Here is an 18,334-nt window from a genome sequence, read left to right on the forward strand (position 1 = left end):
CCGGTGTGGTAAAGTCAATCAAAGCACATCGGTCATTTGGAATGCACATAGGACATTGGCCATCACTTTTTGTCTTGTGCACGCATAACGGCGCAAATCGTTCTGGTGCATTCGCAATTTTGTGCTGCCGTTGGCTTTGTGTCTTGTGTCACTCTTCACTTACTGATTGCACAGTAATAACAAGCTTTGCCAAATGGCTACAGATTACTGCCGTACTACACCAAATGCTCCAAAAAGACAAATTTTTCTGCTCCATAACTGCTCCAGAATGACATTTTTCCTGCTCCAAAAAGTGCTCCAAATCCTAAACTGGCTGGACCACCACTGTCCATGTATATATCATGTATATATACCGCCTTCCCCCCTCCATCGCCTGCATCGAGGAGGCATCATCTTTCAAGACTGCAATAACTGATTATGTTTTGAATTTATCACCTTAATACTAATACTTTTTGAGCATGTATTTTTTATTATTATTGTACCCACCCCCTCTGTAACGCCCTTCTGGGCCCTGAGGGTACTGTAAATAAATAATAAATAAGAATCTAACCACTGAGTAATAGTATTAGATATGGTTAAGCTTCATACAGGATCTTTTCTTTGGCTCACTTATACTGTTTTCTTTATTTTTTCATTCGTGCTGTTATTAAGCACATGTTATTTAATGCTGGTCTTAAATATGTTTAATCATGCTTCTGATGTAACATGGGAGCAATCTGAAACGGCCGTGATTTTTTTCTGCTCAGGTAAGTTCCGCCAACATTGAAAGAGCGCATCGCTTAGGCCGCTTTGAGCAAGGGAAAGAACGGCCAATAATAGTCATATTCTTGCATGTTAAAGATAAATGCAAAATCCTTTCTGCTGGCCCTAAGCTCAAGAAAACTGGCTTTTCAGTGCGTGTGCGTACACAGGGTGTCTACCACCTGGAAAACCGGGAATTCTCAGGGAACTTGAATAGTCTGGAAAATTCAGAGAAAACTCAGGGAATTTGTGCTTCTATCAGGGAAAATTAGCTGTAGCTTTATTGAAAGGGAACGAAAGTCGTGTTAATGCTGGCTTCAGTAACAGAGGAATCGCAACGAATCGTCATTGACGCCGTGTCACCGGCACGGTGTATTGCCAGAGTAGTTAATGACCGATTTTCCAGACGCCCGATTTTTCGGACATGCATTGGATTTTTTCGGACGGCATTACAACACCACCATGTACTCCATATATTCAGTGTATATTGCCCTGACTGCGGGTCTCAAATGGCATTAATCAAAGCCGCCGCCGCCATTTTGATTATATCGTCACCTCGAACCGGTAGTCTCGCATGCAGATCCGCTGGCAGCCGTAGCCACCACCGCGGCAGCGTTAGGCCTAGCTGCATCTACGTTCGCTATTAAGCTTCTTGCCGTGCGGTGCCGTGTTTTTCATTGAAAGAATTCGCCGCTGTCAGCAATGGCACCAACTCCGCCTTTGGAATCCTCGCGATTGGCTTCGAAGCTCGCAGAGCATAGCGCGTTGCGTAATGCCAGTCTCCGAAAGTTAGCTTCGCCTCAGTAAGGAAATGTTAGGCGGCGAAGCATAACGAGCGTGGGAAGGGGCAAATGTCACGGGACACAGTATGTATTCCTTAATTATACACGCGTGCACCCCCGTCTCCCTTCACAGTACGAGCACCGATATGCCTAATAAGTGTATGGCAGGCCTTCAGAGCTTTTTCGGACGTGCCTGTGGCAATTTTAGCCCTTACGGGCAGTTAAAGACATGCATTCATTTTTTTCGGACTGCCCGATCTTTCGGATGTTTTTGCGGCCTCAAGGGAGTCCGAAAAATCGGACGTTGACTGTACAACAGGCCAAGAGGATGCTTCAAATGATCCATGGGGTGAAAGCGTGGCAGAAGGAGGATGAGAACAGAAAGGACCGACGCAGTGAGAAATTAACGGGAAAGAAAGCGTGCCGTCGCCTGTTTGAAGAAGCTTGAGCTCAAAAAACTGTTGGCTGACGCTGAGATGCAGGTGTCGCTCATCCAAACCAAAGTAAACTCTTTAAAGCAGTGAAACCCAGCACTGAGATGTTGTGTACGGGCTGAGAGTATGACGGGACAGTTGAGGTTGACTTCCCAGCTGCTGAGACAGAACCTTAGTTGTGACAAAGTTCAAGCTTCATACCGATGAGCTTGCTATCAGTTGATAGAAATAGCTCATATTCGGAAATATTTACTTATGTATGCATCTCCTTTTCATTCGTATTTGAAAATGTTCGACTCAATTTGGAATGGGTTTTACCATCTTTTAGCTGTGCATTTTACTAACACCTTCCTTCTGTTTTCTTTTCAAATAAAATAGATCTTACTCCTTATTATTCAAACTGGATTGAGTAATTTTTTTGTTTCAACATACTTACTAGAAAGTGACACCATCGGGCAACATGGTGTCAGCCTGTCTGGACATAAAACAAAGTTCTGGCTCATTCAGGAAATTTTGCAAAGGTGCTCGGGGAAAACCTGGAAAACTCGGGGAATTTGGAAATGTTAACTTGGTAGAAACCATGGTACAGCTCAAAAGAAACTTCGTGCGTTTGCCGAAGAAATTGATTTGAAATACAAAGAGAGCACGTTGTTGGGCGAGTCGGTCGTACATACTTAAAGAAGGGAATTGCGCTAAAAAAGACACGGACGAGTAAGGACATGGACGGGCGCAAACTCGCGACTGATTTTATTCAGAAAGAACACAAATATATATACCTAGATTTTTATTGCCCAATCATTGCCTAAGCGCACATGCCAAGAACGTTTTCTCTTTCTTATACAAATTGATACTGGAATCGCTTACGCAATCATCACCTGACATATCAATGTAAAAAGCTTCTGCGAGTTCACGTGCTACCTGGTTACGACTGCGCCTTAAGATTTTGGTTCTAGCCAGCAAAGGCTGGCATGCTTTATCAGGCGTAGCCAAAGGGCATGCGCCGCAATGTAAGGGCAAATTTGACCCTTTTTCGTTAACCATAGAAAGCTTGTGTTCCCTTAGTCGTTCATTTATACAACGGCCCGTCTGGCCAATGTAAACTTTTCCACATGTCAGGGGAATTTCATACACAACCCCGACCGAACACCTGACAAACTGGGTGGCGTGACGTTTGGTGCAGTCTCGCACGCATTCCTCGCCGGAGACAATCCGGGGGCACAAAGAGGCCAACTTGCGCGGGGCAGAAAATACCACCGGCACTCCGTAGCGATTGGCGACATTCTTTAGGTTGTGGGAGACCCTATGAATATAGGGGAGAACCGCCGGTCTGGTCTTCGGTTGACCGCCACCATCTTGAGGTGTTCTGGGTTTCAAGCTTTGCAGAAGCTTCTCTGCCACAGCAGCCACGACGGAAACGGGAAAACCAGCCTTCTGCAACCTGCCAATCTGATTGTTGAGGCTGTCATCTACCAGGTGAACACATGATTTCTGCAGGGCTTCCTTCAGGCACAGCATAACAATGGCGCGTTTTACCGTCTTAGAATGAGCGGACTCAAAAGGCAACAGGTCTTTCCGGGCTCGTGGTGAGTACATTCAACACGTGTGATCTGGTGTTAAAGTGATGTTAATATCTAAAAACTGCAATCTATCTTGTTCAGGTAATTCGTGGGTGAAGGTTAGACCCCTCCCGTGTCGTTTAAAGACAGATAAGGTCTCTTGCACGGTAACCGTGTGCGTCAAACCGGGTTGCTTCTTAAAAATCACCAAATAATCGTCCACATATCTAAAAACTCTCAGAACCATCTTGTCGTCCAAATAACACACCAGATCACGATCAATGCTGGCCAGGAAAATGTTAGCCAGTACCGGTGCCACACAAGACCCGATGCAAATGCCCTGACGTTGAACATGAAAATGGTTGTCAAAAGTTACAAAAGTGGACTCAAGATAAAATTCTAGTAGCTTCATGAAATTGTCCACGGTTAGGCCGCTAGTATTCTGAAAATCTACTACACCATTTTCGTCGATGCAAGACCTAACTGCACAAAATAGGTCATCATGCGGTATAGAAAAGAACAGGTTTTCTATGTCAAAAGAGACAGCGTAACCTAAAGATGAGGAACCCTGTAGGAAGGAAACCACATCACCTGAATTCTTCACAACAAAAGGGTCTTGTATAATTAAATTCCTTAAACACTTCTGGAGAAAAGAGCTAATCTCTCGTTGCCACGTATCCCTTTCACTCACAATACACTGGAACGGCTTGTCATCTTTGTTCGTCTTCACGGTGAAAAACAGTTCTAGGCTATTGCGCTTACAGTTGTTAACAGCTCTTGAAAGTCTATCTAAAGCCAAGTCCTTGCACAGTTCTATGGCTTGAGCCTTTACCTTTGAAGTCTTCACGTTTTTGGTGACAAAGTTCCTTCCGACGGCCTCAACGGCTTTGTCATGAAACACCCCCTTTGGTAGCACGGCAAATCCTCCCTCCTTGTCCGCCTGTAGAAGCATCAGCTGATGTTCTTTGAAGAAAGAGACGACTTCTTCGGCGTCCCTTTTCACAGTTGACTGTCTTAGGCACGCAGACACTCGAGGCTTGGTGGCCGTACGCAGCAGGCACTCGACCCCATCAAGAAGACACCTTTCACGGTCCTCTTCACCAGTTTTGCGCGCCACTTGTCGATTCAACGACAGCAACTCGTGCGCTGGCACATTAGGCTCCATGCTGAACTTAGGTCCTTTTTTTAGCACATCGGCTATCTTGGGTGGCAGTACCGTGTCGGCCAGCAGAGAAATCGCACAACCAAGACTTTTTTCTCTAGGCCTGCCTTTTGGAAGCCGCAGCAAAAGGCACCCCCACCAAAATTCGACCGCTTGAAAAGTCTGTCGCCGATAGGACTGTAACCTGGCTTCACCTATCCACTCGGAGTCTGTGCTATAGGCGAGCACACGCAGCCAGTCTGATTTGACGCCATAGCTCCGATCTCAAAATTTTGCAGAGGCGCTTTAAATGACCAACAGACGGTAACACGTGGCCAAAAAGAGCTGTGAATTCTATCGGTACTAAATTCTTTTTGAGGCAATAGCCGAAAAAACGGGCACGGCAGGTCGCAGACACAATGGAGCTTATCAAAGTAGGTATATTACAGTTGGACGGGGAAACACAAAAGAAAGGGCCCACTGCCGAAGAAACGTAATTCAGGAGAGCACGTTGTTGGGCGAGTCGATCGTACATACTTAAAGAAGGGAATTGCGCTAAAAAAGTTTACAGTTTAAAAAAGTTACAGTTTTAAAAGTTACATTTTTAAAAGTTTAAATTACATCCTCTGCGGTGACTTTAATTTCCCTGACATCGACTGGGGAAACTTGTGCGCATATTCTCGTCAACCGAAAGATTTCCTTGACGTTGTCATGACATTCAACCTCAGCCAAACAGTAAACATTCCTACACGTGACAGTAACACCCTTGATTTAGTCTTTACGTCCAGCCCTGAACTCATCCAATCCATACCGAGCACTGACGGTTTCAGTGACCACAACACAGTTATTTTCAACCTATCACTTCTGTTTCCCCAACGGCAGCGCTTTGTTACGTTCGTTCTCGATTATAAAAAGGGTGACTTCGCCCGTATCAACTCGGAGCTTGAGAACTTTTTTTTTTCATTCATGCAATCCGCATCTAATAGATTTGTCGATGAAAACTGGCTAGCTTTCAAAAATAAACTTTCAGAACTGGTCGAAACCTATGTTCGACTGATATGCATTTGCGGCGACTCCAACAAGCCCTGGTATTCTAACTCCTTACGGAGGCTTTCTCAAAAGAAAAAGCGTCGTGAAGCTAAAGGAACTGCGCTGGCTTATAAATGGAAGAAATATTTTGCGTGCCTATGGGATTACACGCGTCTCCTAAGGTGTACAAAAAGAGTTTTTCCGCAATGATCTATATGGCATTCTACAAACAAATCCAAAGAAATTCTGCGGATGTTATCACCCAATTTAAGCAACACTCATTGCATTACCCTTTCATATCCGGATGGTTCACAGGTGCCTCCAGAACTTCGATCTGACATCATGAACTCTTATTTTACATCAGTCTTCACACATGAGCCTGCCTGGAATACACCACAGAGAGAGAGAGAGAAGAAACTTTATTAATGAATGGCCGGCAATTTCGTTGTGGTGGCCTCAGGTGGCGGCTCCAAGTCCTTGGACTCGGGCGGCATCTTTGGCTTGCCGGACGGCCCAGAGTTGGTCTGCCAACTCTGAACTTTTGAGAGCCGCCTCCCAGCGGCGGCGGCGCCGATGGAGAAGGTCTCCGGCGGGACCCGCAGCTGGGGCGGCGTCGGGGAGAAGCGAGCTCGAGGCTTCCCGTACTGTGGTAACGGCCGCGATTACGGACGCGTCGCGAACGGATGTGGTCCCATTACCGTGGTTGCCGGCACATTCCCATAGCATATGTCGCAGCGTTGCTCGCTGTCCGCAAGCTTTACAGGCATCTGTGGGATATAAACCTGGGTAGAAGTGATGTAGGACCGCGGGGCTAGGGTAGCTGTGCGTCTGGAGCAAGCGTAAAGTTACGGCCTCATTCCTGTTTAACTTGTCGTGTGGTGGCGGGAATGTGCGTCTTTGGAGTCTGTAGTGTTGGGTGAGATCTCTGAACGTGGTCAGGCGATCACCCCACGCCCATTGTGATTCTTGTTGCTGTGTTTCTGTTGTAGTGTCCCGATCCGGCATATCCGATGCCCCGCTCTCGGGTGCGGAGGCGGCCACATAATCAGCGGCGGCTCGGCGTGTGAGTCCTCGAGCCGTGGCGTGGGCCGCCTCGTTGCCCGCGAGCGGGACATCGGTGTGTGCCGGGGTCCAGAGGAGGAAGACTGTAGAATTTTGGGGTTGCGAGGGCGATGACGAGCCGCCGTCGTCACAAATTTGGAGTATGCGGACCGCTTCCCGCGAGACGCGACCGCGCGCGAAGCCGCGGATTGCCGCCTGCGAGTCGCTGATCACGATCGCAGCGCTAGGCACCGTGGCCAGTGCTAGGGCTATTGCGGCTTCTTCGGCCGCCTCCGTGTGTCCTGTGGTCACTGTAGCGCTCGCGAGGCACTTACCCGTGCGGTCTACAACCGCGATCGCGTGTGCACTTTTCTCTCCTTCATATCGCGCAGCGTCTACGTACACCGCCTCGTTGTTGTTGCCAAACTTCTTCTGAAGGTCTCTGGCTCGTTTGTTGCGCCTCGCGGCGTGGTGCGTCGGGTGCATGTTTTTGGGAAGCGGCGGGATGATCAGGCGGTCGCGGACCGAGGCCTGAACCGCCATCTTTTCTCCATGCTGAGTGTGGTACGCGATGCCGAGTTTCTCGAGGATGCATCGACCTGTCTTTGAATTAGATAATCGTTCGTACTGCGCAAAGTCGTGCGCCTCGATTAACTCGTCAAGTGAGTTGTGAAGCCCGAGCTCCAGAAACTTCTCGGTGCTCGCGTTACACCACACACCACAGCAAAATTTTTTTAACTTTCCTGCGATGGCCCCTATCAACATCACTACTGCTGGTATTTGTCCTTTGATAGACAAACTAAACTTGTCCAGTGCCGCCGGGCCAGACAACATGACTGCGAAGATATTGCTACGGAACAATATGTGCGATCACGAAAAGGCGAGCAGTGTGAAGACGACGACGATTAGAAGCTAGCGTGGGCTGTTGCCTCTTGGCCAAGCGCAACGCATTTTCTTGTAAATATACTTGTACATAGCTTTTCGTCTGCGTCTTCCTACGTAACATATCTGGTGGAGGTGGACGTTCCCTGTACCTCGTCACGGAGCTTCGCAGTGGACGGTACGTCGAGCCTTCCTTCATGGCTCCTGGCGACGACAACCCGACTCCGCCGGCTCCGACACCTGCTGCCACTTCGACGACCTACATCACTCTCCCCGCTCCCCGTGATCCTGGCGTATTCTCGGGCAAAGATGAGGAAGGCGTCGATGACTGGATCAGCCTGTATGAACACGTCAGCCGCAATAACCTGTGGGACCCTACTATTATGCTCGCCAACGCAGTCTTTTACCTCGGTGGCACACCTCGAGTTTGGTATCGCACGCACGAAGATGAGCTCACCAGTTGGGATTCTCTTAAGACACAGCTTCGAGGCTTGTTCGGCGACCCCTACGGTCACCAACTTGCCGCGCAGAATGCGCTTTCCGGCCGTGTGCAGACGTAAACAGAGCCCTATGTCGCGTACATTCAGGACGCCTTGGCTCTGTGCCGCAAAGTTGACACCAACATGACTGAGTCAGACAAGGTTTCCCACATCCTCAAATGCATTTCCGATGACGTCTTCAACTTGCTCGTTTGCAACAACGTAGCGACGGTGGATGCTGTTATAAAAGAGTGCCGCCGCCTGGAACTCGCTAAAAGCCGACGTATTGACCAGCAGTTTGCCTGTCTGCCCAACACCCCAGCGACATCTTCCTGTGCCGACGCTCCTCGTCCCAACAACACTGCCGATGTTACCAGGATCGTCCGGCGTGAGATCGAGGCCGCCTATCCGGCTGCCTTCGACTCCAGTCCCACCAACACATCTGCGGTCACGGTCTCACTGATCCAGGCAGTAGTCCGCCAAGAGTTCGAAAACATGGGTCTTCACACCGTCTGCTCGGCCCATCGTCCTGATACCCGCCCGGCTCCTTCGATTCCGCCCCGTCCCGCATCTTCTTACTTCCACGTTTCCGCAACCCATCTGAATGGCGCACTGCTGACGACAAGCCCATTTGTTTCCACTGCCATCGAATCAGGCACATTTCTCGGCATTGTCGCAGTCGCTGGAGTTCCCCGACCCGGTCTACTTATACTGCCTACTCTCGCCCTCCAGGTGGCCCTTCCCGTCCCTATGCCGCACGCTCCGATAACGCCGCCGCTGATTCTCCTGCACCGAACCGCTCCTATTCTCGTTCGCCTTCGCCCCAACGACGACAATCTCGCTCTCCCCAGCCCTGTCGCTCCTATTCGCCGACTCCCTTCGGACGCCGCTCCCAAGCGGAAAACTAGACGATGCAGCGCCTCGAGGTGTAGCTGCATTGCTCCCTACGCCGCCAAATCCTCTACTGACGTTGCCCACTCATCTGAACCTTCTTGACGTGCAAGTCGACGGTGTTTCTGTGTCTGCACTCATAGACACTGGGGCACATTTGTCCGTAATGAGCGCTGACCTTCGTAACCGGCTCAGGAAAATTATCACGTCACCACGACACGCCTGTTGTCCGTGTCGCCGATGGCGGAACAGCCCCCGTAATTGGTATGTGTACCGCCCGCGTCTCTTTCGCCGATCGCTCAACAATCATGCTATTCACAGTCATCGCCCACTGTCCCCACAACATCATCCTCGGCTTAGACTTCCTCTCCGCACATTCTGCTCTCATCGATTGTTCGGCCAGTACTCTCCGCCTTGACCTGCCTGTTCTGGATCCTGCTGAACCACACCCCAGTCGCCTCAGTTCCGTCGACTTCGTTCGCTTGCCACCTTCGGCACTGACCTACGTTGACCTAGTGTCATCCCCACCAGTCCCTGACGGTCACTACATCGCGGCTCCTATGCAAGACGTCCTCCTTACACACGAGATCACAGTACCTCATACAGTATATCTATTACGGCGAATTGCGTCTGCCTGCCAGTGGTCAACTTTGGCTTGACGACACAAGTGCTGCCACGCGGGATGTCTCTGGCCCAGCTTTGCTCATTCGAGGATCACTCGGTAGCATCCATTGCAGTAGACGAAACTTCATCCGATACTCCTCTACCATCGCAGTCAGCAAATTGTACCACTGCTGACTTACAGGAAATGATTGCGCCCGACTTGCCGTCCGAGCGCGCTCGTGAACTCTACCGCGTTCTGTTTTCCTACCACGATATTTTTTACTTTAATGATCGTCCTTTGGCCCAAACTACAGCTGTCAAACATCGCATTAATACCGGCGATGCCCCTCCTATTCATCGCCGCCCGTATCGAGTGTCACCAGCTGAGCGTCAAGTTATTCATGCAGAAGTTCGCAAAATGCTTGCCAAGAACATCATAGAACCCTCATGTAGTCCATGGGCGTCACCTGTTCTACTGGTCAAAAAGAAGGATGGCTCATGGCGCTTTTGCGTGGACTATCGGCACCTTAACAGGGTTACCAAAAAGGACGTGTATCCCCTACCTCGGATTGATGACGCCCTTGACTGCCTCCACGATGCTCGCTATTTCTCCTCTATTGACCTTTGCTCCGGCTACTGGCAGATTGCCGTGGACGATCTCGACCGCGAGAAGACTGCTTTTGTAACACCCGACGGTCTTTATCAATTCAAAGTGATGCCGTTCGGTCTATGTAACGCCCCTGCCACTTTTGAAGGCATGATGGACTCCCTTCTTCACGGTTTTAAATGGTCCACGTGCCTGTGCTACTTGGACGACGTTATCGTATTCTCCCCAACGTTCGCTACGCACCTCGAGCGCCTCTCAGCAGTCCTGGACGTTTTTCGGCGAGCCGGTCTGCAACTCAACGCATCGAAGTGTCAGTTCGGCCGTCGCCAGATTACCGTCCTTGGACATCTCGTGGACGTGAACGGAGTGCAACCGGACCCAGGCAAGATCCATGCTGTTACGCACTTCCCTGTTCCGCAGTGTGTCAAGGATGTGCGCAGCTTCATCGGCCTTTGCTCGTACTTCCGCCGTTTCGTCAAAAATTTCGCGGCCATAGCACGACCACTAACCGAGCTTTTGAAAAAAGACGCCCCTTTCCAGTGGGGCGATAACGAGGCCTCTGCATTCTCGCTTCTCATCGATCTTCTCACAACGCCTCCCGTTCTGGCCCATTTCGATCCTTCTGCGCCTACCGAAGTCCGTACTGATCCCAGCGGTCACGGAATTGGCGCAGTACTGGCACAACGCCAGCGTGGCCACGACCGTGTTATCGCTTACGCCAGCAGGCTCCTCTCACCCGCGGAGCGCAACTATTCCCTCACTGAGCGTGAGTGTCTGGCCCTAGTTTGGGCGGTTGCGAAATTCCGCCCATACTTATATGGCCGACCCTTTTCCGTTGTCACAGACCACCGCGCGCTTTGCTTGTTATGCTCACCGAAAGATCCTACAGGAAGACTTGGTCGCTGGGCCTTACGCCTCTAAGAATATTCGTATACTGTCACCTATAAATCTGGCCGACTACACAAGGACGCTGACTGCCTGTCTCGCTACCCGGTCGACGAGCCTGACGCCGCCGACAGTAGTAGTGCCAACGGCATTTTCTCTGTGTGTGCCTTCGCTAACATCGCCGATGAGCAGTACCGAGACCTATCGCTGCGAGCACTTATCGAGCGTCTGCGCTCTACACCTACCGACGCATCCGTTCGCCGATATGTCCTCCAGGGCGGCATTCTGTATCGAAGGAACTTCCTCCCTGACGGCTCTGATCTTCTTGTGCCAAAACAGCTACAACATACTATGCTCTTTGAGATGCACGACGCACCCACTGCAGGACATCTTGGGGTAACCCGCACGTACGGCCGCGTCCGCCGCCGCTTCTATTGGCCTGGTCTCGCTCGCTCCGTTCGACGCTATGTTGCTGCCTGTGATCCCTGCCAGCGTCAGAAAACACCTCAGGTGCTACCTGCCGGTCATCTCCAGCCGATCACCGTCCCTGTAGAACCGTTCTTTCGTGTTGGATTAGACCTGCTCGGTCCCTTTCCCACGTCATCCTCTGGGAACAAATGGGTAGCCGTTGCGACTGATTACGTTACCCGATACGCTATCACTCGGGCTCTCCCTACCAGTTGCGTCACTGACGTCGCAGACTTTCTCTTGCGTGACATTATTTTGCTTCATGGTGCCCCGCGACAGCTGCTTACTGACCATGGTCGAAGCTTCCTCTCGAAAGTTATCGCTGACATTGTGCGTTCCTGCTCCATTCAACACAAACTGACTACCTCATACCATCCTCAAACCAATGGCCTGACAGAGCGGCTAAACCGTACTCTTACCGATATGCTGTCCAAGTACGTTTCCAAAGACCACCACGACTGGGACATTGCCCTTCCTTACGTAACATTTGCGTACAATTCTTCCTGGCACGACACCGTCGGATTTTCTCCATTTTATCTACTGTACGGTCGCGAACCTACCTTGCCCCTAGACATGGCACTTCCTCCTGCTGCGATCTCGACAGTCGAGTATGTGCGCGACGCCATCGTCCTCGCCGACCATGCACGCCAGCTTGCCCGTGCTCGACTGACGGCCTCACAAACCACTCAGCAGTGTCAGTACAACGCCCGCCATCGTGACGTACAGTTTTCGCCTGGTGCGCTCGTGCTCCTGTGGTCGCCCTCTCGTCACGTCGGACTTTCAGAGAAGCTCCTTTCGCGATACACAGGGCGCTGCCGCGGGCTGCGCCAGGTGATGCCTGTTACTTACGAAATTGCTGTGGATTCAACCTCGTCCTCTCCTCTGGCATCTAGTGATGTCGTGCATGTCACTAGGCTCAAGGCGTACTACACTGCTTCCCAGTCCGATCTTTAGTCGGTCCGGGACGGCGCTTTTGCAGCCGGGGCTAGTGCTATGGAACAATATGTGCGATCACGAAAAGGCGAGCAGTGTGAAGACGACGACGACGATTAGAAGCTAGCGCGGGCTGTTTCCTCTTGGCCAAGCGCAGCGTATTTTCTTGTAGATATACTTGTACATAGCTTTTCGTCTGCGTCTTCCTACGTAACAATATTAAAACCTACAAAAAATGTATCTTCTCATTTTCTAAAAATAATTTTTGATCAATCTTGCGAACAGTTCCATACCTAGTGAATGGAAAATTAACAAAGTTGTTCTTGTATTCAAGGCTGGCAGCCGGAGCGACCCGTCGAATTATCGTCCCATTTCATTAACTTGCATACCATGTAAATTTCTGGAGCATATTATATACTCACATACTGCATCCCACCTGAATTCCAACTCCTTCGAAAATCAGCATGGCTTTCGTCATGATTATTCATGCGAATCAAAGTTGAGTTTAACATGGACCTTCACTTAACCTTGATTCTTTGTTCCAGACCGATGTCATCTATCTTGATTTTTCCAAAGCATTCGATCGTGTCCCACATCAACGTCTTATGTCCAAGCTTTCAGGTCTTCACCTTCACCCACTTGTTTTAGACTGGATTCACAACTTTCTCATAGCTCGCTCTCAGTTGACCGTAATAGGCAGACTTCAAGTTCTACTTGCGTCACCTCCGGAGTACCACAGGGGTCCATGTTGGGTCCGCTTCTCATCTTAATTTTTATTAACGACCTCCCACTCAACATCTCATCCACCATCCGACTTTTCGCAAATGATTGCATTATCTCATCATCATCAGCAGCCTGGTTACGCCCACTGCAGGGCAAAGGCCTCTCCCATACTTCTCCAACAACCCCAGTCATGTACTAATTGTGGCCATGTCGTCCCTGCAAACTTCTTAATCTCATCAGCCCGCCTAACTTTCTGCCGCCCCCTGCTACGCTTCCGTTCCCTTGGAATCCAGTCCGTAACCCTTAATGACCATCGGTTATCTTCCCTCCTCATTACGTGTCCTGTCCATGCCCATTTCTTTTTCTTGATTTCAACTAAGATGTCATTAACTCGCGTTTGTTCCCTCACCCAATCTGCTCTTTTCTTATTCCTTAACGTTACACCCATCATTCTTCTTTCCATAGCTCGTTGCGTCGTCCTCAATTTAAGTAGAACACTAGATGCATTATCTACCGGCGTATAAATACTAAAGACGATGAATCTGCCCTCCAGAACGATCTGAAGCTCCTTGAAAATTGGTGCACATTGTGGATGATGGAACTAAATACTAGGAAGGGCAGTTTTATGCAAATTTCTCGGAAGCGCTCTAATTTAACTTATCCTTACTTTTTATTTTCTGAGGACCTATTGCAGGTAGAATCTTATCGTTACCTTTGCATCACAATCAATAGCAAATTAAGTTGGGTTGATCATATTACAAAAATCACAGCCGACGCTTCACGTACACTTGGCTTTATCAGAAGATCACTTCCCACTTCCCTGCTAACATACAAAAACTGGCATACGAAACTTTTGTCCGCAGTAGGCTAGAATACGCATCCGCGGTCGGGAGTTCTCATCAGTCCTACCTAATTTATATGCTTGAATCCGTCGAGAACCGTGCAGCATGCTTCGTATCCTCGACATACGACTTTCATTCCAGCGTAAGCTCCATTAAATCATCACTTGGCCTCGTTTCCTTAGCTCTCAGACGAAAAGTTGTGCGCCTGTGTTTATTCCATAAGTCTTATTTCAATTTCCCCTATCTGCGTGGTTCCCTTATATCTCCTCCCATTCGTACAGCGTGCCGCCTATTCAATTCAAATAGCGTCCAACAACATCATGGCTCCACTAATGCTTTTAACAAGTCCTATATACGCGCCGGCAAAATTCTCTGTTCTTCTAATAAAGAGCCCTCTCTCTCTCTTCCCGATCGCAATTGAAGAATGGAACCTGCTGCCCGATTCACTAACTAATGAGCACGACGCGACAAGGTTTAAGGCGATGTTGTTAAATCATCTCGGTGGACATGTTCTTTTTCCTTCGATTTGTGTCCATATGAAATTTTATCCTTTTTCCTGTATTGAGTTTTTTTTTCCCCTGTAACCATTGTTTACTCGCCCTGCTGCCTTAACCATTCGCCGACGTGTGTGGCGCTTGTGGCATAAAGGCAATATTGACAAGCACCGTTTTAACTATCGCGTTCTTTGCTTTTTGCGTCCCTATGTTGCATTGTTGTATTTTTATGACCTTTGTTTTTATTATCTACCTTGTATACGCTCCCCCCTTATGTATTACCCCGACAGGGGCCGTTAAGGGACAATGATGATGATGATGAAGTAACTTGATCTGTGCTCACGTAAGTGCAGATAAGATTTTGCTTAGTCATGTTTTTGCTATTGTGGTGTTTTTTATTATTTATTTAAACATGAAGCACTCGTGTGTGACGAATCGCTTTGTTGTTGCTGCTTTGTATTTAGGGGTTGCGGCTCAGTCAAGCTGTTTATGACAGCTTTTTCTGCAGCTCCCCTGTCTGTATTTCTTGAGGCAGAAATAAATTGTTATTATCATGTTATACCAGCCCAGTGTTGATTGCAGCTGTCTGGGTCTGCAGTGACACATGCTGACCCAGAAATTATTTTACCACGTTGATTGGACCGTATAATCCAAGATAATTTTCTGCTGTTGTCATGAGCATCAGCGCAGGAATGTATAGTTCGATCGTAGTGCCAACAGTATTTTCACTTTACATGAAAGCATGCGCCGTGCCGCTGCTCGACCCGCGCTTCTATTTTCTTGTACCCTATAGCTAAAAGCGTGCTTTTACTACGTGCACCGTGTTTATTTATTCTATGTTTAGTCATGGTTTTGAAGTGCACTGCCGTATTCCATTCCACCAAAATTCAGATTGGTCTGGTCTAATCTGCTTCAAATTAAATCTTATCAGCTACAAATTGCTCAGAAATGAAATTTAAAATGCTCCAATCTACTCCAAAATGCAATTTTACTTTCTCCAAAATTTGCTCCAAAGTTAATTTGGACACCCCCACCCCTGACAAAAGGGTATGTGCTTATGTGAGTGCTGACATGATACTTTCAAATGAATTTGCTAGACCCCTAAACGTTAGAAAATATACTGCCAAGCGTACGCACGCCTGGAATAATTTAATACAATAGCTTACCTAGAGGCAGTTTCAGTTCTGTATCCCAGGGATTCCAAGGGAAGGGAAGCGTAGCAGGGGGTGGCAGAAAGTTAGGTGGGCGGATGAGATTAAGAAGTTTGCAGGGACGGCATGGCCACAATTAGTACATGACCGGGGTTGTTGGAGAAATATGGGAGAGGCCTTTGCCCTGCAGTGGGCGTGACCAGGCTGATGATGATGATCCCAGGGCATTACAGTGTTCTGGCGGCTTTGTGCAGAAAATGGTCACTTATTATGAGGACATAGTGATGCTCTGACACTTGTAGCAGCTCACTCGGTCACCCTCTATGCTGCTACGTGTGAGGGCTAATGTATTGCCATAGGAGGTGACCGAACGATCCGGAGCCAGTGCCAGAACGTGCCACGTGATCTGCATTATGACATTGGAACACAGTAGAAACAACCAACACTGGATGTAGCAAAGCTAGTGCATTATCTCGGGCACTCTGAAGCATGCGAGTATTTCTTGTAGGGTTTAGAGGTCTCGGAACTTAATTAAGAGTTGAAAATGCTGTATCAGTGCAGCACTACTATTGTTGCTGACTTCACTCCTTTGTATACCTCGACCAGCATACCACTGTGAGGAGGTCTGTGTTAAAGAACAATACATGGAGTAGGTAGGCACTGTTCTATATGCCTAGACGCATTGGCTGCAGCACGCATTCGTTACCAAAAATTTTCGCTGAATGACCTGAGTTCGAAAATTTTTTCAGTAACTGTAGCATGAACATCTACGGAGATGTCTGCAGCGATGAGCCTGGCTAGTGATGAAAGTGGCATTCAGACAAGTATCATGTGCCTGCACTAAAATAATGTTTGTTTGGTCTGCAGGATGAGAACCCTGGCGATTTGTACTCTGAACTGTCCGTGCTAGCCGAACACACCGCCACTTCAGACATAGGAGCTACTATCCGGCTGCAGGACTTGGACTGAAACTTTGCTCAAGGCTGTCCCTTTCTTTGCAGATTTAATAAAGGCCTTGGCCTGACGACAAAGTGGCCTTTGTTGGTTCTCTTTCCCAGTGGCCTGCTTCATCAAGCTCAGAACTGAAATGCAGAAAATATTTCTCGGACTTGTGTGTTTGAAGTTGTCCACACATTTTTGTTAAATAATGATCATTGTGAGAAATAAACTTCGTTGCTGCTCCTGTCTCATTTTGCCTGTTCATCAACTGACATATAAAACAGTGCTTATTTTTTCGCAGGCTGTTTTGCTTCAGTCATTTTATATTGGCAGACGTGCGAGGTATTGAACACCTAGTGCACATATTTCATTTACTCACTTCACGATTCGACGAAATGTTTAACGCTCATCTTTGTAGGGTCTATCGCGTGTAGATCAAATGGAATTTAGAAGCTGCCTGCTGACAAGTGACGTGGCATTACTGTGTGTTACAAGCCTTGTGCTGAGCAAGTTTGAATTGCCCATGAGCTACATCCAGGATAAAAGGAAGTTCTGTGAAGGGCGTGGGAATGTGCTTCGCATTAACGTGAATGTTGATAACTTTTTCAAAATTTGTTTGCAACGAAGCAATAAAAAAATCCATAAGAAAGGGGACGCCAGACTTGAAAAATTATAGACCGTTGTCTACAAAGTATTTACTAAGGTAATCGCAAGTAGAATCAGTAACACCGTAGACTTCTGTCAACCAAAAGACCAGGCAGGATTTCGTAAAGGCTACTCAACAATAGAGTATATTCACACTATCAATCAGGTGGTAGAGAAATGTTTGGAGTATAACCAACCCTCATGGTATGGTATGGTATGATGAACTTTATTAATGTCCTGAAGATCAACCCTTAGGTTGACGCAGGCGGCTCCCACGTCGGGACAGTAAGGTTTAACCTTACCGCCGTATCATGGGCCTTATGGACGGCCTGTACTTGATCGGAAAGAACTCCACTGTGTAGGACTCGCTGCCACCAGTCTCTCTCCTTGTCACAGTCTGTGAAAGTCACAGGACACTGCCAAAGCATGTGATCCAGAGTAATGATGCCATTACACTTCTCGCAATTGATTGGTATCTCTCTTTCAGGATATATCTTGTTAATAAAGTTTGGACTTGGATAAGTTCTTGTTTGCAGCAATCTCAGAGTCACCGCTTGAGCTCTATTGAGCTTAGCGTGTGGCACTGGGAATTCCCTTCTGTTCATGTAGTAATGCCTTGTGATTTCATTATATGTAAGTAATTGGTCCCTGTTCTCCACCTGTATATTATTAAGGTCCTGGTCGCGTAGTGCACGGATAGTAAGCCCTCGTGCAGCTGCGTTAGCCATCTCGTTTAAATTCTTCCGAGATGGATCGACAGACCCCATGTGCGCAGGAAACCAGCGGATTTCGATCTCTTGGGTGTCCAACTCACCGATCAGCTGGGCAGCCCTTTTGGTTACAAAGCCATTGGTAAAGTGTCTAATAGCCATCTTAGAATCGCTGTAAATCTTCGTCCACTTATTATTCCTTAAAGCCAATGCTATCGCTACTTGTTCCGCGACTGTCGTGTCTTTAGTCATGATTGTAATAGCATCCCGAGTGAGACCATCTGCATCTACTACTACTGCCGTAAAGGCTTTCTTTCCTCTGACCCACGCAGCATCTACAAATGCCGCATGTTCTCTG

General features: G+C 48.3%; 2 protein-coding genes across 5 annotated transcripts in view; one reads left to right on the forward strand and one right to left on the reverse strand.

The window, feature by feature from the left end:
- LOC135909917 (zinc finger protein ZXDC-like) overlaps positions 1 to 16,872 on the forward strand; it is a 358,875-nt gene extending 342,003 nt beyond the window's left edge. For all 4 annotated transcript variants that reach the window (XM_065441928.1, XM_065441931.1, XM_065441929.1 and 1 more), the window contains one exon: positions 16,550 to 16,872. In XM_065441928.1, coding sequence (XP_065298000.1) covers positions 16,550 to 16,651 — 102 coding nt within the window. In that variant the 3' untranslated portion in view covers positions 16,652 to 16,872. The remainder of the gene's footprint in view (positions 1 to 16,549) is intronic.
- LOC135909884 (uncharacterized) overlaps positions 1 to 18,334 on the reverse strand; it is a 234,741-nt gene that overhangs the window by 17,595 nt on the left and 198,812 nt on the right. The window lies entirely within an intron of this gene.

The sequence above is a fragment of the Dermacentor albipictus genome, unplaced genomic scaffold (genome assembly GCF_038994185.2).
Source record: "Dermacentor albipictus isolate Rhodes 1998 colony unplaced genomic scaffold, USDA_Dalb.pri_finalv2 scaffold_31, whole genome shotgun sequence".
Taxonomy (NCBI): Eukaryota; Metazoa; Arthropoda; class Arachnida; order Ixodida; family Ixodidae; genus Dermacentor; species Dermacentor albipictus.